The sequence below is a fragment of the Marmota flaviventris genome, chromosome 15 (genome assembly GCF_047511675.1).
Source record: "Marmota flaviventris isolate mMarFla1 chromosome 15, mMarFla1.hap1, whole genome shotgun sequence".
In the NCBI taxonomy this organism is placed as follows: Eukaryota; Metazoa; Chordata; class Mammalia; order Rodentia; family Sciuridae; genus Marmota; species Marmota flaviventris.
Window position 1 is genome coordinate 19,944,378 of NC_092512.1, and position 23,354 is coordinate 19,967,731.

Below are 23,354 nucleotides of genomic sequence, written 5' to 3' on the forward strand. Positions count from 1 at the left end.
TAGAAAGTGGTGACATAGTGTGGTTAGAATTACTGTTTTAGGAAAGGATAGAGGAATGAGAGTGTGGTCAGCCTTTGGGTGATGAGGAAATCATTTGTAGTTTTTTGAGTGATGTAAAAATGAAGTCAGAGATCAGATTACTAGATTGAAATAGAAAGGAGTGAAGTTGAAGTGGAGAAAAATAATGAAGCGTATTCTTTCATGATTTTAGTTGAAGAATATGAGAAAGAAAACTGTGTTGAGGATTAAGCCAAGTTGAAGAGAGGACATTTTATGTTTAATTTGTAAAGAGGAAAAAGTAAACCAAGACATGTTTGGGGCAAAGAAAAAGAATTGGTGGAGAGAAAGATATGAAATATTTAAGTGAGCTGGGTGAGGTGGCACACACCCATAATCCCCACAGCTTGGGAAGCTAAGGCAGGAGACTCTGGAGTTCAAAGTCAGCCTCAGCAAAAGTGAAGTGCTAAGCAATTTGGTGAGACCCTGTCTCTAAATAAAATACAAAATAGGGCTGGGGATTTGGTCAGTGGTCAAGGGTCACTGAGTTCAATCCCCAGTACCCAAAAGAAAGAAAAAAATTTTTTTTAAGTGAGAGAAAGTAAATGTAAAAGAGAGGTGATGGAATAAATTTTGAAGGTGTTAGTAGGGGAGAGAACACAACTAGGAGAAGAATTGTAAAAAAGATAGGAACATTCCTTTTTCTAAAGAAGGTGAAAAGCACATTAAAAACAAGTAAAAAGGTATATTGAGGAGTATGTTAGACAAGTTGATTTATGTACAATATAATGAATAGTAAAGGATTTCTGGTAACATTGGGGTGCCTGTTGAGAGGGGCCATCATGGTATAATTATATAAATTTCATTAGTAGAATAGGTTGAGGATGACCCAGCTGTAGGGAAAGGCAAATAGGTGTGATCAAAGAAGTGTGTGGCATCTTGTTTTATTTTAAGAACTGAACATTGGATAATAAGTACTCAAACATATTGCCCAGTTCTTGGCTGTTTCACAGACTTGTGAAAGTTAACACAGAAATTAACTTTCACAAGTCTGTGAAACAGCCAAGATTACACTATTGTACTTCTGAATGCTCTGGATTACACTATTGTACTTCTGAATATCTTTCAAATTAGAGTTGTGGACAGTTTGTGAGGGACCTTGAAATTAATTTAGAAGTTTTTGTTTGTTGTTTGCTTTTTATTTTTTTAAATAAAACAGAATAACCAGTGTCAGAATGTATCATGTGTGATGAGGTTCATTATAAGCCTTTTATTTTTTAGTTTATATACATTGCTTCTAAATGTGTGCGCATGTGTTAGATTGTGTTATAAAATATATTTCTTATTGCAGTCAAAAAACTTGGAAAGCTAATCCTTTTTAGACTAATTGACTTTTCTTATAATACTTGTAGTGGGTGGGATAGAGAGAGAACAGAACTGTGTAGTATAGATATTTCTATGGAAAAGAAACTTTCCCTCAGTTTATTTTACAGAATCTGAACACTGTTGTTGCTTCCATTGCCTTTGCTCCTTCGAGCAAGAAAAATGAGCCATTCTTCTTTCTGCCCTCCCAGTTTAGATGGGATAGTGCAAATCTTGCCATGTACTAAGGATATCTGCAGTTTGCCTAGGGTGTACCACTATTTGAGTAATGTTTCTGTTTACATAGAAAAATTGCACTTGAAAATTTTGAAAAGGGGAAAAGGTAGGTTAGGTTTCAGATAACATACTATTTTTCCTTAGTCTCAGGGTTAGGTAGTACTGGAGAATAATAGAGATTGAGCACTATTGTATGCAATCTAACTCCAACCACTATTTATTTAACCCTAAAAATGCTTACAGGTAAACAAGGTTCCTATTTAGTAAGCAACTAGCTAAAAAACACTACAGGGTAGTAAGAGTGGAGTTAGGAATTGAATAATGACCAATGCTAAAGTCTGTTCCTTTCCTCTGTATCATTCAGAACTGAGTTTATATAATTTACATGAAATATATTTTCCTATAGCAAATGAACTCACAGGTTCATGTCCTACATAGTACATCCAGTCATACAGTTCTCTTTTGGTTTCCTACCAAGTTCTTAGAATGCTTAGAGAGATGTTCTCAATGGGAATAAGTGGGAGCCAAGGGGTTAGGCTCTATCCACATATGTATGTCAACTCTACAGTAATTTTTTTTCTACATATAGTTCAAAAAATTGTCATAATGAAAAATTTGGGTTATATGCTTAAATTTTTTTTTTTTTTAATTTTTAGACTATGCCAGTTGCAATGGCTTTATTAAGGGATGTTCATAACCTTTGTCCCAAAGAAGTCTTAACATTTATTTTAGACTTAATCAAGTACAATGACAACAGGAAAAATAAGGTAAGAAACTTTTCTTAATAGATATTATAAATCTAACCATTGATACTTTGTTCTTAAAGAAATTTTTAGGGGACTAGGGGTGTTGCTCAGTGGTGCAGTTCTTGCCTAGCATGTGCAAGGCCTTGGGTTCAATCCCTAACACCACCAAAAAAAAAAAAAAGGAAGAAAGGAAAGAGATATTTGTCTGTATAATCATTGTTGAGTCCATGATACTTGAAATTTCTAGAGTTAAAGTCTTAGAAACATTACTTATTAGAATAACCAGTGAATTTTTAAGTGTTCCTCAAATTTCTTGTAGGGAGATAGCAGTGCATTATATTTGGGAGAGCCAGCTAAAATTTGGTTTGATGAAGTCTGGCAGCACAATATTATTTTTACTCTTTTAATAAAAATAAATAAAATGATACCTTTTATAAGCAGTTACCGCTTGGAAGCTTGGGATTAACTTGTTCATTGGTTAATTTGATGTTGTCGTGTTTTTTTAAATCATTTTATGTTTGTATTCATTTACTTAGCAATTGTTATTAGATATTATCCTTCAAAGGTTTTTTCATCTTACTGGTTATCAGTCTAATAATCAAGCATTTTTGTGAATATATGTTATAATAGGCAATGTACAATTTTAAATAGAAGACACAGTTGACATCTTCTGGAACTTCATTTATTCATTAAACATTTATTGAACAACTCTTACATAATCATGGTCTGATTTGGGGCCCTCAAGGACTAAATCTAGTAGGTAATCAGATAAGTAAACACAAGTCATTCAGGATAACTACCATGATGGAAGTATACATAATTTCTTGGGGCATCTCAGGAAGTAGTGCCAGCTTCCAAATACGTAGGGAAGTTTTGTAGAGAAGTAGTGAGCTTCAAACTGAATCATAAAGATGAATAGGACTTTCCCTGTTTATGAATAGGGCTAATTTAGGAAGGTCATTTCGGATTGAAGGAACATCACATACAAAGACACATGTGACTGGTAGAACAAAATTATGAAGTTTAATAAAATGCTGTAACAGTAAAAAAATGAAGTCAGCACTATTAAAAGATTATTTTTTTCCACATTTTTATTGGTGCATTATGGTTATACATAATGATGGGATTTATTGTTACATATTCATACATGCGTACAATGTAACAATATAATTTGGCTAGTATCACTCCCCATTCCTTCTTTGCTATCTTCCTACCTCCCACCCACTGGTCCCTTTCCTCTACTTATGTCCTTTTAATTTTCATAAGATCCACCCTCCCTCTTTCTTTTCCTTTTTCCTTTCTAGCTTCCACATATGAGAGAGAACATATACTCTTGATCTTCTGAGTTTGGCTATTTCACTTAACATAATGATTTCTAGTTAAAAGAAGATGACTTTTTATGAAAATTAAGAAGACAAATTTTGCCTTTTTAAATAATATTTTAAAAGTGTTCTTAAGACAATAGAATGAATTAGTCATAATTTTCTTATTCTTATATATAAATACACAACCAATCAATAATGAGATCCTAATTGGAAAAAGTTATACTTATTCTATGTATGTATAATATGTCAAAATATACTCTATTATTGTGTATATCTATAAAGAACAAATTTTAAAAGTCTCCTTAAAACTTAAGTGTTTTAAAAGAATACATTTCAATAGGTTTCATTTTTCTTGCTATTTTTGAATACTTTTTGACTTTATCGCTGGGATGAGGTGATCATCAGTGTCACCCAGAAAAGGGACATTAGGGTCATAGAATTCCAAGGATAACTTTTAGTTACCTTTCTCATGGGTCTGGCTTTTTTAAATGAGTAGCTTGTGTTGTCAGACCCATTGTAACAAGCATTTGCTTATTTTTCTTGCATTATTGTTTCATTTAAGTGTCTAAGATTTTCATCTAACTTAACACTAAATTGGAATAAAACACTGGGTGAAATCTTTAATTTCATCTGATGTTTTATTTCAGTCAGTACATAGCTGGGTAACTAGTTCCCAGGGAAATTTAATCTAATGGAATTTAACTGGCTATATTTCTCATTATTTCCTTTCAAAGTTCTTAATTTGAAGAAAGTTTTTCTACCTACCAGTCTAAACTGTGTGGCCTACTTGGGAAAGCACTCAATATGCCCATAGAAACATAATTACCATGATTTTTTTAAATTACTGTTTTAATCTTTGTGGATTTGACTTCCAAATTGTTTTTTATATTTAGTTAAGCCCATTTTTTTTTCTTGTTAGGTTTCATTGAAGTTTTTTTCCTTTATGAATGTTATATTAAAATAGCCATGAAATAATGTTATAAAAAATAAGACAGTAAGAAAAGCACTTATTATGGTACCAAGAATTTACTAAGTAGTTGATAAATGAACACTGTACATCAGCATCATTTTTGAAAAATCAAGCTTAGATTTAATTTAAAAAATAAAAAACAAGCATGGTTACATTTCTTTAAAAAAAAAAACAGAAGAACTGAGAGTATAGTCAGTGGTAGAGTACTTGCCCAACATAGCACTACTTCTCCTATTATTTTACTTCATACACAGTTCCTTAGCAAAGCTGAAGCATAGAATTATCAGAGTTAATGAAACTGGAAAGAAAGTCAAGTTTATTTTCTATTGCTAGTGGCTATTCTGACTATACATTAAAATTATTTGTGGATGCTTACTGACTCAGAAGATAAGTGTGTTTAAGAAGGTGTATATGTGTGTAAGTCAGAAAGTATGTATATGAATGTGTATGTACATATAACACTCCTTTTTAAAAAATTTTTATATATATATTTTTTTGTTGTTGTTGTTGTTGATGGACCTTTATTTTATTCATTTATTTATATGTGGTGCTAAGAATTGAACCCAGTGCCTCCTCACACATGCTAAGTGCTCTATCACTGAATCACAACCCCAGCCCGTAGTTATCTTCATACTGGCAGGATTTCTGAATTTGGGCACAATTTAATGTTTGGTGCTTTTCTATGCATATTTCTTTCTTTAAAAGTAATGTTATTGGAATAAGCCTGGTTCTCAAGCCCACCTGTGGCTGTACCTTTGCCACATGGTATTGTACACGTGCAGGCTAGAAGGAGAGTGAAGGATTATTACAGTCTGAGAATGAATATGTGTGAAGTGAGGTGGTGTTTATATTATCAACTTAAATTTATTGCAGTTTCTTTTTCCCAGAAAACAAGGGGTTAGATGTTGCATTTCATAAAATGAACCGAAGTTCTGTCTACTGATGCTGCACAAGACATGTAAAAAAGAGGGGGAAAAAAGGAAAGATGCTCTTTAGGTTTTTTTGTTTTTTGGGTTTTTTTTTTTTTTTTAATTATTTTAGGGAAAACACTGACAAATGGTCAGAGCTCCTAATCTTGATCTTTTCATCAGGGTGCCTTTCCTAATAATATGGTTCAACTGTGAATATAGAAGTAGGAGTGAAGGGGGAGAAAAATAAAACTCTGGAGTTAGAGGATATAAAAAAAATAAAAGTACTATTGTTACAGATAAAGAATGCAGACTTTAGAGAAGACATTCAGCATTTGTTTTTTTGGGATTGGCTAACTACACTTAGCATAATCTGCTCTAATGCCATCCATTTCTCTGCTATAAGGGGGTGACTCAAAATGGGATAGGGAGGAAGAGCATGGGAGGAAGATTACCTCTAGATAGGGAAGAGAGGTGGGAGGGAAAGGGAGGGAGAAGGAGAATTGCATGGATGGTGGAAGGAGACCCTCATCATTACACAAAATACATGTATGAAGATGTGAATTTGGTGTCAACATATCTTATATACAGAGATATGATAAATTGTGGTATAAAGGTGTATTAAGAATTGTAATGCAAACAACAACAACAATAATAATAATAGAGCTCATGTAAATAAATAAATAAAAAGAATGCAGACTTCAAAGACAAAAAAGCCACAACCCAAATTTAAATGCTTGAAATTAGCAGCACAAAAGAAAAGCTCTCCTGACTTGAATTGTGGCAGTCTGAACGCCCCCAGAAAATTGTGCCAAAGAGTTTAGAAGACAAATAACTGATAAAAGTAAACAGACACACACACACACACACACACACATACACACCAGCAGACTTCAAGTAACTATTTTGGATTGCAAATGAGAATAAATTTAACCTTTAAACAATCTGATAAAATAACAACTTGGAAGCTGAAAAAAAAGGAATGTTATGCTGTTGGAATACATATCATTGATAATTACTCAAATAATATTAATGATAATTCATGAATTTTTCTTTTGTCCCTTACTGAAGATTTTTTTCTGGTCCTTCCATGCTCTATATCTTACAAGTTGCTTTTTTGTTCTGAGTTCTTTTCTTATGTCTTTTTTAAATTTTCTTTTTTGGTACCAGGGATTGAACTCAAAGGTGCTTAACCACTGAGCCAATTCTTATCCCTTTTTTAAATTTTGAGACAGGGCCTCAATAGGTTGCTTACAGCCTTACTAAGTTGCTAAAGTTGCCCAGCATTTTTTTTTTTTTTTTCCTTTCTGAACCACAGCTTCCTGCCTATCATAGTGCTTCTTTTTCATGTTGAAGCCTTCCTCAAATATGTGGTGATCCTTGGTTGTATTTTTATATATTAAAGTAGAACATTAAATAGCTGATTAGAAGCTTTGTGTTACAGAAGCACCCGTGGACCATGGTTTCCTTTTAGAGGATCTAGCTAGATTGCTATGAGAGTGTTTTGCAGAGTAAATATTTATTTGGTAAAGTAATGAGTCACTGATTAATAAATTTCTTTTACTCTTTTTCCGAAGTATGACTCTATCTATGCAAAGGCCAGAGTTGAATATTTACTAGAGAACTGGATTAGATCTTCAGATAAATTGTGTTTTTAAGTAATTCATATTAAGTTTTCATTAGAAGAATTTTCTTCTGTTAATTATTCTTTGACTTAGTTTTCAGATAACTATTATCGTGCAGAAATGATTGATGCTCTGGCCAACTCTGTTACACCTGCAGTTAGTGTGAATAATGAAGTTAGAACCCTGGATAACTTAAATCCTGATGTGCGACTAATTCTTGAAGAAATCACCAGGTTTTTGAATATGGAAAAACTCCTTCCAAGTTATAGACATACTATCACTGTCAGGTAGCATTAAATTTTCTTTGAACATATTTATTTGTTTTTAAAATATTTTTTTTAGTTGTAGATGGACACAATATCTTTATTTATTCATTTATTTTCATGTGACTCTGAGGATCGAACCCAGTGCCTCACACATGTGATGCAAGCACTCTACAACTGAGCCCCAGTCCCAGTCCCATATTTATTTTTATAAGTATAAAATAAATTTATTTTCATCAGATAAATTGGGAAATAAAAGGGAAAAATTTTAATTCTGTGATTCTTTTATCTACGTATAAATTTTTAATATTTGAAAAATAACCTAAATGTTTCCCTTTTATAATTACAGAACTTTGTAATTACTCATGATTATCTTATATATTTTTATATTCAGTTTACATGTAACCTTTTATATAATAACGTTATAATATAACTTTCCATTATAAAATGACTAAACTATATTATTAAAGCTTTTGGAGAAAATACTTAATATAAATTATATTTTATGCTAAATACTTTCTGAACAGTTCTTCTGTTGTAATGATACATCAAACTTAAATTTCCATAAATTTTGAAATTTGTTTAAGTAGGATCTGGTTATTTAAAAAATGTATCATAGAAAAAATTGAATATTACAAAATCGAATGTGGATTCAAATCATCTCTTTTTAGATTTACTATGATAAAGGAATCTCTGCTATCTAGAAAACAAATTTGTTTCAAAATACCTCAATGAAAGTAGTTAACTGAAAATTTCTTTCATAGTTGCTTGAGAGCCATACGGGTACTTCAGAAGAATGGACATGTGCCAAGTGATCCAGCTCTTTTTAAGTCTTACGCTGAATACGGTCACTTTGTAGACATCAGGATAGCAGCTTTGGAAGCAGTTGTTGATTATACTAAAGGTAATGTTTTAAAGATAGACGCTATGTCATTTTAGAAATACTTTTTAAAGCAAGTCTACAATATAGATATTTTAATTTTAAATTTGTGACATTGAATTTGAAAGAATTTTTGATAAAATGTAGAATTCACATAAAAATTGATAAATGAGAGAAAAGAATAAAATTATAGGTATCTATGGCTTTTTTGAGAAGTCAGTGTTTTCTATAGATTTAATTATATGTGTTTTTTTTTTTTAATGGAGATTTTTTTGGAAATTTCTAAGAAGTGGAGGCAACATACCCTTGAAAAAAATTATATCCGAAAATAGCAGAAGACATAAACAGGAATTTCAGTAGGGAAATTAGGCAATTTTTCACAAAGTCAAAAAGATGTAAAAGAAGGCCAAAAAATGAATAAAAGAATAATATATGTTAAAACATTTTTGAAAATTCAGATGAGGAAAAGTAGTGAAAACGTAAGGAAGAAGTCATGAAAAATGAAATGGATTGGAAGAAAAGCAATAATAATAGAAATCTCTGAAAGGGTGTAAATTAAACTGGGTTAAGCTATATTTTGATGAAATTTCAATTTTTCAGGTTAAGGACAAAAGTTCTTAGGAATATCAGAACCATATTTTTGTACAAGGTAAAAGAATAGTGTGGCTTGTAAATTCTTCAGAACATGAAGATTCAAAGACAAGTGAAAAATTGCTATGTAAGTTTTAGGGGAAAACTGCTATCTAAATAGTGACAATGTGTTAAGGTAGCCTTATAGAATTAGAAGTACATCTCCTATATAACATTTTAAGAAGAAAACTCCCAAAGATAATTTTCCACTGACCTGGCTGTGAATCAGATTATAACTCAAACTTGGTGAATATGTGAACTATTGATGTCTAACAATGCCTCTAAAATAAAATTTAGTTTACATTTGTAAAACATTTCTTTTAAAAGAATATGCAAGTCGAAGAAACATATAAATGTAGTCTACATCTAGAAGTCAAGATTATTTAAAATATGGGAAGAGTAAAGAAATTTAAGTATGCTAAACTTCTCATCCAACTATGAAAAGGAAGTCTTAAGGTCCAACAAATTTGCTGGTATGCCCAACTTGTTTCCCAAGATGTATGAATGGTATAATGTCTTTATAAACCTGAAATGAAGTAGATATTAATATTATGGTTTCCAAAAGAATGTTAAACTAATGATTAAAATATAATGTAATTTGCTTAAATGTAAACCATGAATCCCCAGACTTCACTGTTTTTTAAATTTTAAGTTTAAACAGTTGGTTGTCAAATTAAAAGAAATGACAACTATTGGGAATAAAATTTAAAAGCTTTTCAAATCATAAAAGTGAAACATGTTGAAAAGATGAATAGTAATAGTGAATAATTTTATGTCAGTTATATTAATAGCACTTTTTTATTGTGTTTTATATTGTACTGAAAAATTAAGACTACTCTTTGGTCTCAAAGTGAAAGAAACTGTGTGGACAAAAAGTTGATCGTTCTCTATAATACAGTTGAGATACCAATGGGTATCAAGCCTCTCTGTAAGCATTTAAGAAATAATTCTGTTTACAAAGATTTTATCTAGTTAATCATCTTTAATTTAGGACTCAATAAATTATAATTGGCTTTATGGTGTGTTTGCCATTGATTTGAACTTTGGTAAAGAATATGTAGTTGATACTATTTTGTGTCTTGGTTATGTATGTCACAATACTTACAAAATTATAAACATAAAAATGTATAACATTCTTAAGAAGAAAACTCCCAAAGATAATTTTCCACTGACCTGGCTATAAATCAGATTATAACTCAAACTTGATGAATGTGTGAAGTGAACTAGTGATGTCTAACAATGCTTCTAAAATAAAATTTAGTTTACATTTGTGAAACATTTCTTTCTTAAGAATGTTATACAATTTTATGCAATATAAAATTGCATAAAAAAAAAATCTAAGAAAGTATAAGAGCTTGATTGTAGCCTTCAACTTTGAATGGAAATCCAGCTAAAGCAGAATCCTACGAATGAAATATATATAAACTCCCTGCTTATCACTTGTACTTTAATTTGTTTTAATTAACTACAACTATATTTCCTCAATTTTATTTTCAGTGGACAGGAGTTACGAAGAATTGCAGTGGCTTCTTAATATGATTCAGAATGACCCTGTACCCTATGTGAGGTTAGTTTATGTACTATAATATTTTATTTTTGTAAGTCCTGGAGTAAATTGAATAATTTCAGATTATATACAGAAGAGATGAGTTTTTTAAAATATGGGAACTTGTTAAGCATATATTTGTATCTTTTTTAAAATTTCATTTTCTAAAATTTGATTTGCCTTTAGGAAAACGTTTTTTAAAATAGATTGCTAACAAAGTTTATTCCCTGTAATTTTCAGTGTGTTTTCTATGGTAACTTAAAGAAAAGCTTATGTAATAGTTTGTAGTGAATATGGATTTTATTCCTTACAAATCCCAAGTTATAAGACCTCTGTACTCATTGATTTTTACAATTTTGAGAGTAATTAAGAGCAGTGTTTTGGGGGTCCCTTTTTTCCTATTTGTCTCACAATCTCAATTTTGGAATATTTTTAAAGATAATATTATTAAAATTTTAGAACATGAGGAAAAAATAAAATTCCAATCCTGACATAGTAATTACTTTTATTTTTAAATCCTCTTCTAGTCATTTTCTTCATTTCTGCTGCTTTCTTTTACAAGGTAGTATGTTCATAGGATATTGAGATGAGTCCATTTAACCATTTCTGTGTTTTTTTTTCTTTGAAAATAGTTAACAGATTTTTGTTTGGTTTAATATTATGACTTTGTAGAACAGAATTTAAAGCTGAGAAATAAATTATAGCTTTCCAATTAGAAATGAGGACATAAGACTCTGAGACCTTAATTGTCTTACAATCTCCTAAAATGACAGAAAGTAAAACCTTACCTTCTAACCACCTCACCAGAATGCATGTGAGCATGAGAAGTGAACACAGAGATTGGTCTTTGACTAACAAATTTTCACATTGTTGGGGCTAGGATTGTGGCTCAGAGAGAGTTGCTCGCCTGGCATGCCTGAGGTACTGGTTTCGATCCTCAGCACCACATAAAAATAAAATAAAGATACTGTGTCTACCTATAACTAAAAAAAATAAATATTTAAAAAAAATTTTCACATTGTTTGTAATAATGAGCTCTTGGTTAAGTGACCTTATAGTCCAGTACTTTAAGTGATGATGATTGTTAAATTCTTTGTGCAAAAGTTTGCTTATAACTAAAAAGAATTTTTAAGATTTCATAGTTCTTGATTTGCGATCTAACTTGTATTTTAAGTATGTTTTCCTTGAGATCAATATGCTAATATAAGATTGACATGAAAAAAGAAAACCCTCATAATTACCTGTTTTAAAATACAGGTTTGGGAAACCAGCCTCCTGTTTTATCCAACAGAGTATGTGCATTTGGCAGTTTATCATAAAGATCCTGCTGATAGCCAGTAGGATCGGGTATTCATTCATTTGTCTTCAGTTTTCATTAACATAACTTAGATTAACACACATATTTCTGGGATCTGTTTTAAAGGCATTTCTTTCAAAGACTTTGTAGCAGATTATCATAATTTTGTAATATTTAAAATTACTGTATAAACTTTTTACCATATAATCTAAACAATTGTTTTTGGAATACTGTTTGAAACTGTTAAGAAGCATTCATATTTTAAGAATCCTGTGATTTATAGTTTGAATAGAAAGTCTTTTTAAATATATATTTTTTATTGTTTTAGCTTTTTTTTTCAGGCACTGGGGTCTTAAACTCAGGGCCTGGCACATGCTAGGCAAGTGCTAAACCACTGAGCTACATCTGCAGCCTTTTATCTGTTTATTTTTTTATTTTGAGATAGGTCTTTACCAAGTTTCTCAGGCTGGTTTTGAGCTTGGGTTCCTCTTGTCTTGGTCTCAAGTGATGTGGTTCATTTATATCACTATCAGGGAAATTTAGGGACATTAATATCATCTAGCATGTAGTTTATACACATAGTTATAAAAATTCAACATATTTTTAAGTGTTTGGGACTTTTGTGTTTCTCCATTTTGTATACTTTTTTTTTTTTTTTTTTTTTTTAGATGTAGATGGACACAACACAATGCCTTTATTTTTTATTTTTATGTGGTGCTGAGGATCGAACCCAGGTCCCGCCTGCGGTAGGCGAGCACTCCACCACTGAGCCACAATCCCAGCCCCATTTTGTATACTTTGAATATGAACTTTTTCTTTTTCTCTTCATCCTGGTATTTTTTAAAACCTCATTATATAATTGCCATATAGAATGTCTATATTTGTTTGTATTAATTGGACAGAATTCTTAATATTAAGACAGATAAGTTTTTCTCTTAAAATCGGTAGCATTTTCCTCTCCTGGCCCAAACATAAGCATTTTATTTTTATGGTCTTTGGTGGATTATTAAACTCATAGTAAAAATTGCCTTTACTAGGGCTGTAGATGTGGCTCAGTGGTAGAGCTCATGCTTAGCATGGATGAGGCCCTGGGTTCAATCCCAAATACCACCACCACCAAAAAAAAAGTACTTTATTAAAAATTTTAAAGTATGTAGATTTTCTATTCCTGCTTTTATTATTATATGTCAGAATTACTCCTTTGGTTAGAGTTAGATAAATTTCATAGTTCTTGATTTGTGATCAAAATTATCTAAAGGAATTTGAGGTAAAACCTTAAAGTCAGAAGTAAAGAAAATGAATTTTTTTCTTTTTCTTTTATTTCCCCTTCATAATTACGTTTGTCACTTTAGAATATCATTGATGCAGGGGAACTTCCTTGACTCTCTGGACTAGTTATTAAGTATTGATTTTATAGTTTGATTATTGATTATTTTTGGAGTACAGCTGGAATATAACTCTTGAAAGGCAGGGGCCTTATCTCCTTCTGCCATTGTATATTTGACACATAACACATTGCTTTGTACATAATTGGTCAAATACATGTTAAAAAACGGATATTTTTTTTCCTTTTTTCTCTAATCACATATATATTACATAAACATACATGTATGTGTGTGTATATATGTTTTAAACTTAATTTATTTTATTTCTGTTGTGACAACTAGTTGGAAAAAATTTTAAGATATATAATCATATAAAAATGGCTAAGGATAGACATCATGGCACACACCTGTAATCCCAGCAGCAACTTGGGAGGCTCAGGCAGAAGGATCACAAGTTCAAAGTAAGCCTGAACAACTTAGACCTTGTTTCAGAAAAAAACAAAAACAACAACCAAAAATTGGCTGGAGATGTGGCTCACTGGTTAAGCTCCTCCTGAGTTTAATCTTAGAACCAACAACCAGGAAAAGAATGTTTAGGAAAGTATGTGGTCTTCTGTGTGATTGATGTCACAAATGTAGGGACAGGGATAACCATTTTTCTTGTATAATCTACTCTTAGTAGAGAATTTTCAGATTCTATACCTGCTTTTTATTATATTTTTCCAATTAAACTAAATAAATGCATTTTGGTTAGTTTTTATAATCACCTGACAAACTATTAGCACTTCTTTTTCCCATGAAATTTGCTTTTGATTTAATATGTCTGTTAAAATTAAAAGAATAAATTTAGATACTTAGCTTTTAACTAAATATGTAAACCTAGGTTTGTTTTAAATTAAAACTTAAAATTTTGGAATTACAGAGTATCAATGAGAGTGACTTTCTAAAATATACAAATTTTGAAAAAATGCAGAATCAATATATTAAGAAGAAAGCTGTATAGTAGCTTATAATTGTTATAGCTAGAAAACAATAATTCTTACTATTCTGATTTATTGCTCTTCAGTTATTTCTATGCTTATATTTCCTTTTGTACATTAGTAGAAAGAATAGTTATGTGGGCTTTGTATTAATAGTGTCATGGAATTATCCTCCCATTTTGTAATTAAGCATACTTATGAATAGAATGCATCAATTCTTTAAGGGGGCAAACTTGCATTGACTGCTTTTTCTCCTGAAAGAGTGTTTAATTTTTTTTGTTTGTTTTGATTTAGCTTCATTTTTTATGGTGATTGGCAGTGGGATTTTATCAAAGGCCTTATCTGTGTCTATTTGTGCTTTTTGTCCTTAATTCTGTTTAAGTGATGAATTACATTTATTGATTGCATATGTTGAACCAACCTTGCATTCCTGGAATGTTCATGTTATATTATCTTTTTGATATTTTTGAATGTAGTTTGCTAATATTTTATTAAGGATTTTTACATCTGTGTTCATTAGAGATATTGGTCAGTAGTTTTCTTCCCTTCATGTGTTTTTATCTGGTTTTGGTATCAGGGTTATACCAGCTTTATAAAATATGTTTAGGAATGTTTTCTTTCAGTTTCCTGGAATAATTTGAGAAAGATTGTTGTTTTTCTGTAATGGTTTGGTAGAACTCAGCTGAGAATCCAGCAGGTCTGGGTTTTTCTTTTTTGGAAGGCTTTTAATTGCCGTTTCAATTTCATTACTTAATTTTTGTCTTTTTTTAATATCTGATCTCATTGATTTGTATCTTCTTACTCTTTTGGTTAGTTGGCCTAAGGGTTTTGTTGTTGTTGTTGTTACTGTTGTTCTTAGTTATATATGACAGTAGAATGTGTTTTGACAAATTATATATACATAGAGAATAACTTATTCTGTTTTGAATCCCACTCTTGTGGTTGTACATGATGCCGAATTACTCTGGTTGTGTATTCAAATGCATGGCCAGAAGAGTTGTGTCCAATTAATTCTACTGTCTTTCCTATTTCCTCTCCCCCTTCTCTTCCTTTCATTTCCCTTTGTCTAATCCAATGGATTCCTATTATTACCCACCCCCCCTCCCTTGTTTTGTGTTTGGCTAAGGGTTTTTCAATCTTATCTTTTGAAAGAACCAACTCTTCCTTGCATTGATCTTTGGGTATTGTTTTCTCATGCTCAGTTGCATTCATTTTTGTCTCTGATCTTAATTATTTCCTGTTCTTCTACTGGTTTGGGGGTTAATTTGTTCTTTTTCTAAGGCCTTGAAGTAGAGCATAAGCTTATTTACTTGGTTCTAATTTTTAACTATGAATTCAGTGCTCTAAATATTCCTCGTAGAACCGCTTTCATATTCTCTCAGGGATTTTAATATGTTGTATCTTTATTCTTGTTCATTTATAAGAATTTCTTGATTTATTCTTTGGTTTATTTTTTCTTTGTTCAGTCTACATGGTTTATGTGGTTTCTATTATTTTTCTTGCTGTTGGATTCTAGCCTCATTCCATTATGATCTGATAGGATGCGTGGGACTATATCACATTTTTTTGTATTGGCTAAGATTTACTTTTTGGTCTAGAATATGATCTATTTTGGAAAAAGTTCCAAGTGCAGCTAAGAAGAAGGTAAATTTAGCTATTTTGGAGTGGAAGATTTTGTAGATGTCCCTTAGTTCCATTTTATTTATAATGTTGATTAAGTTGGAGATATCTTTATTTGATATTATGTTTTGGTGACCAGTTGGTGATGAGGGTGTTTTGAAATTACCCAGTATTATTGTGTTAGGGTCTGTGTCATGGAATTTAATGTCAAGGAATAATTTTTTTCCCATGTAATTGGGTGTGTCAACATTTGGGGCTTAAATATTTACCCTCGTTATATGATCTTCTTGGATTGTACTCTTTCTAGAATATAGTGGCCTTTGTTTCAGTAATTTTTGCTTGAATTCTGCTTTGTTGGATAAGATAATACCTATTCCTTCTTGTTTTCTTGGACCATGCATGGAATATTTTTTCCATCCTTTAACCTTCAGCCTGTGGTTGTCTTTCCCTTAAGATGAGTCTCTTGTAATTTGTTGTATCTTGTTTTTTGATCCAGTCTGCTAATATGTGTCTTTTAGTTGGGGCTTTGAGACTATTAACAATCAGCATTGGTCTGGATATGTGTTTGTGTTTTTCTGCTCGTTCGTTCATTCGTTCTTTTTTTCTTTCTTTCTTCCGGCTATATTTTATCCTGTTTTGAGCTCATTTAGTGGATTATTCTTCTGTTAACTTCCTCTGTTTATGGGCTTTGGGAATTCTTTTTCTATTCCTATGTGTGAAGTTTTTCTTTGAGTACTCCTTGTAGTGCTGGTTTGGTGCTCATAAATTCTTTTAGTTTATTCTTGTCATGGAATGTTTCTGTTTCCTCCCTTGAATTTGAAATTGAGCTTGGCTGAAAGTTGTTTTCTTTTGGGGCCCTCCTTGATTTTAGGATCTGAGCTGAGAAATCAAAAGTGAACCTTATTGGTTTGCCTCTACATGTGACCTTATGTTTCTCTCTTGTGTCCTTTCCTTATTTTTTATTTAGGCATTTTGATTATGATATGTCTTGGTGAGCTTTTCATTTGACTAGGTCTGTTTGGGGTCCTGTAAGCCTCTTTTTTTTTTTTATTGGTTGTTCAAAACATTACAAAACTCTTGACATATCATATTTCATACATTAGATTCAAGTGGGTTATGAACTCCCATTTTTACCCGAAATACAGATTGCAGAATCACATCGGTTACACATCCACATTTTACATAATGCCCTATTAGTAACTGTTGTATTCTACTACCTTTCCTATCCTCTACTATCCCCCCTCCCCTCCCCTCCCATCTTCTCTCTCTACCCCATCTACTGTAATTCATTTCTCTCCTTGTTTTTTTTTTTCCCATTCCCCTCATAACCTCTTATATGTAATTTTGTATAACAATGAGGGTCTCCTTCCATTTCCATGCAATTTCCCTTTTCTCTACCTTTCCCTCCCACCTCATGTCTCTGTTTAATGTTAATCTTTTCCTCTTGCTCTTCCTCCCTGCTCTGTTCTTAGTTGCTCTCATTATATCAAAGAAGACATTTGGCATTTGTTTTTTAGGGATTGGCTAGCTTCACTTAGCATAATCTGCTCTAGTACCATCCATTTCCCTGCAAATTCCATGATTTTGTCATTTTTTAGTGCTGCGTAATACTCCATTGTGTATAAATGCCACTTTTTTTTTATCCATTCATTTATTGAAGGGCATCTGGGTTGGTTCCACAGTCTAGCTATTGTGAATTGTGCTGCTATGAACATCGATATGGCAGTATCCCTGTACTACGCTCTTTTAAGGTCTTCAGGGAATAGTCCAAGAAGGGCAATAGCTGGGTCAAATGGTGGTTCCATTCCCAGCTTTCCCAGGAATCTCCATACTGCTTTCCAAATTGGCCACACCAATTTGCAGTCCCACCAGCAATGTACAAGAGTACCCTTTTCCCCACATCCTCGCCAGCACTTGTTGTTGTTTGACTTCATAATGGCTGCCAATCTTACTGGAGTGAGATGGTATCTTAGGGTGGTTTTGATTTGCATTTCTCTGACTGCTAGAGATGGTGAGCATTTTTTCATGTACTTGTTGATTGATTGTATGTCCTCCTCTGAGAAGTGTCTGTTCAGGTCCTTGGCCCATTTGTTGATTGGGTTATTTGTTATCTTATTGTTTAATTTTTTGAGTTCTTTGTATACTCTGGATATTAGGGCTCTATCTGAAGTGTGAGGAGTAAAAATTTGTTCCCATGTTGTAGGCTCCCTATTTACCTCTCTTATTGTTTCTCTTGCTGAGAAAAACTTTTTAGTTTAAGTAAGTCCCATTTGTTGATTCTTGTTATTAACTCTTGTGCTATTAAGGAATTTGGAGCCCGACCCCACAATATGTAGATCGGAGCCAACTTTTTCTTCTATCAGACGCGGAGTCTCTGATTTGATATCAAGCTCCTTGATCAATTTTGAGTTAACTTTTGTGCATGGCGAGAGGAGGGGATTCAGTTTCATTTTGTTGCATATGGATTTCCAGTTTTCCCAGCACCATTTGTTGAAGATGCTATCCTTCCTCCATTGCATGCTTTTAGCCCCTTTATCAAATATAAGATAGTTGTAACTTTGTGGATTAGTCTCTGTGTACTCTATTCTGTACCATTGGTCCACCCGCCTGTTTTGGTACCAGTACCATGCTGTTTTTGTTACTATTGCTCTGTAGTATAGTTTGAAATCTGGTATTGCTATACCGCCTGATTCACACTTCCTGCTTAGAATTGCTTTTGCTATTCTGGGTCTTTTATTTTTCCATATGAATTTCATGATTGCTTTATCTATTTCTACAAGAAATGCCGTTGGGATTTTGATTGGCATTGCATTAAACCTATAGAGAACTTTTGGTAATATCGCCATTTTGATGATGTTAGTTCTGCCTATCCATGAACAAGGTATATTTTTCCATCTTCTAAGATCTTCTTCTATTTCTCTCTTTAGGGTTCTGTAGTTTTCATTGTATAAATCTTTCACCTCTTTTGTTAGGTTGATTCCCAAGTATTTTTTTTTTTTTTTTTTGAGGATATTGTGAATGGGGTGTTTTTCCTCATTTCCGTTTCAGAAGTTTTGTCGCTGATATACAGAAATGCCTTTGATTTATGCGTGTTGATTTTATATCCTGCCACTTTGCTAATTCATTTATTAGTTCTAGTAGTTTTTTTGTAGACCCTTTTGGGTCTTCTAGGTATAGAATCATGTCTTCCGCAAATAGCGATAATTTAAGTTCTTCTTTTCCTATTTTTATGCCTTTAATTTCTTTCTTCTGTCTAATTGCTCTGGCCAGTGTTTCGAGAACTATATTGAATAGAAGTGGTGATTGAGGGCATCTCCTGTCTTGTTCCAGATTTTAGAGGGAATGCCTTCAATTTTTCTCCATTCAGAATGATGCTGGCCTGAGGCTTAGCATAGATAGCTTTTACAATGTTGAGGTAAGTTCCTGTTATCCCTAGTTTTTCTAATGTTTTGAACATAAAGGGATGCTGTACTTTGTCGAATGCTTTTTCTGCGTCTATCGAGATGATCATATGGTTCTTATCTTTAAGTCTATTGATGTGGTGAATAACATTTATTGATTTCCGTATATTGAACCATCCTTGCATCCCAGGGATGAATCCTACTTGATCATGGTGCACAGTTTTTTTGATGTGTTTTTGTATCCGATTCGCCAGAATTTTATTGAGGATTTTTGCATCTAGGTTCATTAGAGATATTGGTCTGTAGTTTTCTTTCTTTGAAGTGTCTTTGTCTGGTTTCAGAATCAGGGTGATGTTGGCCTCATAGAATGAATTTGGAAGAGCTCCCTCTTTCTCTATTTCCTGAAATAACTTGAAAAGTATTGGTATTAATTCTTCTTTAAAGGTTTTGTAAAACTCTGCTGTATACCCATCTGGTCCTGGGCTTTTCTTGGTTGGTAGTCTTTTGATTGCTTCTTCTATTTCATCCATTGATATTGGTCTGTTCAAATTGTGTGTATCCTCCTGACTCAGTCTGGGCAAATCATATGACTTAAGAAATTTATCGATGTCTTCACTATCGTCTATTTTATTGGAATATAGGTTTTCAAAATAATTCCTAATTATCTTCTGTATTTCTGTAGTATCTGTTGTGATGTTGCCTTTTTCATCCCGTATGTTAGTAATTTGAGTTCTCTCTCTTCTTCTCTTCGTTAGCATGGCTAAGGGTCTGTCGATCTTATTTAATTTTTCGAAGAACCAACTTTTAGTTTTGTCAATTTTTTCATTGTTTCCATTTCGTTGATTTCCGCTCTGATTTTAATTATTTCTTGCCTTCTGCTACATTTGCTGTTGTTTTGCTCTTCCTTTTCTAGGGCTTTGAGATGAAGTGTGAGCTCATTTATTTGTTGGTTTTTTCTTTTTTTGAGGAATGACCTCCAGGCGATGAATTTCCCTCTTAAAACTGCTTTCATTGTGTCCCATAGATTCCGATATGTTGTGTCTGTATTTTCATTTATCTCTAAGAGTTTTTTGATTTCCTCCTTTATATCTTCTGTAACCCATTGATCATTCAGTAACATATTGTTCATTTTCCATGTGATGTAGGATTTTTCCTTCCTTCTTTTATCATTGATTTCCAGTTTCATTCCATTCCTGTAAGCCTCTTGTATGTGAATGTCTATACCATTTCTGATATGGGAAAAATTTTCTGTAACTAGCTCATTGAAATTTTTCTTTATGCCTTAAGTTTTTATCTCCATGTTTTCTTCTATCCCAGTGATTCTCAAGTTTGGTCTTTTAGTGTTATCCCAGTTATCTTTTATATTCTGATCATGTCCTATAATTTTTTCTGTTTTATTGCCTTCTGTGTACTCAAGATCATAATATAGCCTTTCTTTAAGGCCGAAAGTTCTGTCTTCAAGGGCTAAGGTTGTATATTCTCTGCAGTCTAATCTGTTAGTGAAGCCTTCAAGTGAGTTTTTAATTTGATTGATGGTATCTTTCATTTCTAGGAATTCTGTTTGGTCTTTTCACTCTATTTAAAAGTTTTCTTTCATCTTTTGTAATTGCTCTCTCAATTCCTTCCTTATGTCTTATTTTAGTTCTTTGAACATTTTTAAGAATGGGGTTTTTTTAAATAATCTTTCTCTAGGCTTGCACCCACCTTAGTATCAGCTGGATCTTTGTTGGGGGATTGTGGATTTTGAGATATCTGTTTACCTGTTTTCTCATGTTTTCAAATGTCTTAGTCTTATGCATCAATTCAGATGGACTCCTCTACCTCTTTTATTGTGGGTATTCTTTTATTATTTAATCTTATTTGTTCTGGGACTTCTCTCTGTTTTTGATGTATACATAGATGCCAAGGAATGGGACCTGGGTTCCTTCTCCATTTTGTTTTTCCCCTCCTTGAGTCCTTATTGGTTTGAGTCTTTGGTTTCCTCCCTTGAGTGGAAGTAATGTTAAGGAATGTTTAGGTCAGCAGCAGAATCTCTAACCTATGAACTTTTAGTGTCCCTATAGGTTCCTAGCACCTCACAGAATGGGGTGAAATAAACAACAGAACAAGGGTTGCAAACAACAAACAATATACAGTGTTTAGTAAATACCTAGTCCCTCCTGTGAAGTCTTCAGCATTAATTGCCTCCAATAAAAAAGAAAGATTGGTTCGGGCAATTGTCAATAGTAAAAACAATAACCATGAACTGAATATGGCTTTGAAGCAAATGGCAAGTGTCAACCTTATCATCTATAGCAGTAATGACTGTATTAGCATTAATGGTGGGGGAGGAATTATATAAATCAATTAGTTCTGAAAGATAATAAAAGTACATTTAATTAGGGGGAAAGTAAATGTGTTAGGAAGTGAGAAAAGACTTTACAGTTCCAAAAAGTGAACAGAGTTTTCTTTCTTTGATGTGTCTTTGCCTGGTTTTGGAATCAGGATGATATTGGCCTCATAGAATGAATTTGGAAGTGCTCCCTCTTTTTCAATAAATTGAAGAGTATTGATATTAATTCTACTTTAAAGATCTTCTGGAACTAAATTCACAGTAGCTAAACTGTGGAACCAAACTAGATGCCCTTCAGTAGATGAATGGATAAAGAAAATGTGGTATATATACACAATGGAATATTATTCAGCATTAAAAGAGAATAAAATCTTGGCATTTGCAGTTAAATGGATGGAGTTGGAGAATATTAGTGCTAAGTGAAGTTAGCCAGACCCCAAAAAACAAATGCCAAATGTTTTCTCTGATTTAAGGATGCTGATTCATAATGTGATGGAGTGGGGAGGATTAGATGAACTCTACATAGGGCAAAGGGGAAAAGGAAAGGGCAGGGGAGATAGCATGGGGGTAGAAAGACGGTGGAATGAGATGGACATCATTACCCTAAGTACATGTATAAAGACATGAAGGATATGACTCTACTTTGTGTACAATCAGAAATATGAAAAATTGTGCTCTATATGTAATATTAATTGTAATGCATTCTGCTGTCATGTATAACAAATTAAAATTTAAAAAATAAAAAAAAGTGAACGGAGTAAATGCAGAAGAAATGTAGATGTGATGTTTATATAGAAGGGGTGGGGAGGAAAGCAAAGTATTGGGAAAGAGAATAATAGAATTTGGCCAGGCACTGTGGCACATGACTGTAATCTCAGCAGCTCAGAAGGTAGGAAAATTGTTAAAGCTGGCCTCGGCAACTTATTGAAGCCCTAAGCAACTCAGCGATGTGGCTTAGTGGTTAAGTGCTCCTGGGTTTAATTGTCAGTACCACAAAAAACAACAGAATTTGGCTCTTAGCAGGAGAAGAGAAAAAGAGAAACAATAGAAATAAACAAATGAAAATAATACAGGACCAAATCAAATTTTACAATCTAGAATACTTGAACCCTCAAAATTTTGACTATGCTAGGAAAAAATAATTACATTTTTTAAAATACTGCAAATGAAAGAAAAAGAAATAAGTGTGTATATATATGTCACTGAACCAACCAGCACAGCCAGAATACATCTCCCTCAACATACAGAAAGAATAAAATCAATTAGTTAAAAATTTTAAAATCTTGATGAAGAATGAAAGAATCTTCTTAACTGAGATAGTCAAAATAGTTGACCAGATTGGGACTCACTCACATTTTAAGGATGCACAGTGGCCCAAGCCCAGAAATACAGTTCTATACTCTTAGAAATGGAGTAATAGTTCTTGAAGGACAGGAATTGTATTTATCCATAAAGACAAAAGTAGATATCTATAAAAATTCATACCACACTTTATAGTTGTATCTATAACAACATTTTGTTTTTTTGTTCCTGTAGTCTTTTAGCAGTCTTATTTTAGTCTTTAATTTCATAGCCCCAAAGTGTATTTAACAGAATCCACGTCTCAGTATTATAAATATGAAATTATAGCCAATAAGCATTTAGTGTCTAAGAAATTATCACTTACAGATCAACTTTCTTCCCATCTCTTTCCTAGTTTCAAGTCTAATTTGGTGTCTTACCACCAATAATTAAATGTAAAAAAATTCCCAGATTCACCTTTTCTCAAGACTTGCTAAGCACCATAAGGATAAAATTCAGTTTCTTTCCCTCTCACTTATATTGTAGAATTTCAGTTACTCTTTTTTTATTTAATTAATTATTATTATTATTTTTTTATGTGGTGCTGAGGATCGAACCCAGGGCCTCGC

At 32.5% G+C, this 23,354-nt stretch overlaps 1 protein-coding gene across 2 annotated transcripts in view; it reads left to right on the plus strand.

The window, feature by feature from the left end:
* Positions 1–23,354, plus strand: part of Taf2 (TATA-box binding protein associated factor 2) — an 80,311-nt gene that overhangs the window by 37,864 nt on the left and 19,093 nt on the right. For both annotated transcript variants that reach the window (XM_071602159.1, XM_071602160.1), the window contains exons 18-21: positions 2,253–2,363; positions 7,264–7,457; positions 8,198–8,337; positions 10,441–10,510. In XM_071602159.1, the coding sequence (XP_071458260.1) occupies positions 2,253–2,363; positions 7,264–7,457; positions 8,198–8,337; positions 10,441–10,510 (515 nt within the window). The remainder of the gene's footprint in view (positions 1–2,252; positions 2,364–7,263; positions 7,458–8,197; positions 8,338–10,440; positions 10,511–23,354) is intronic.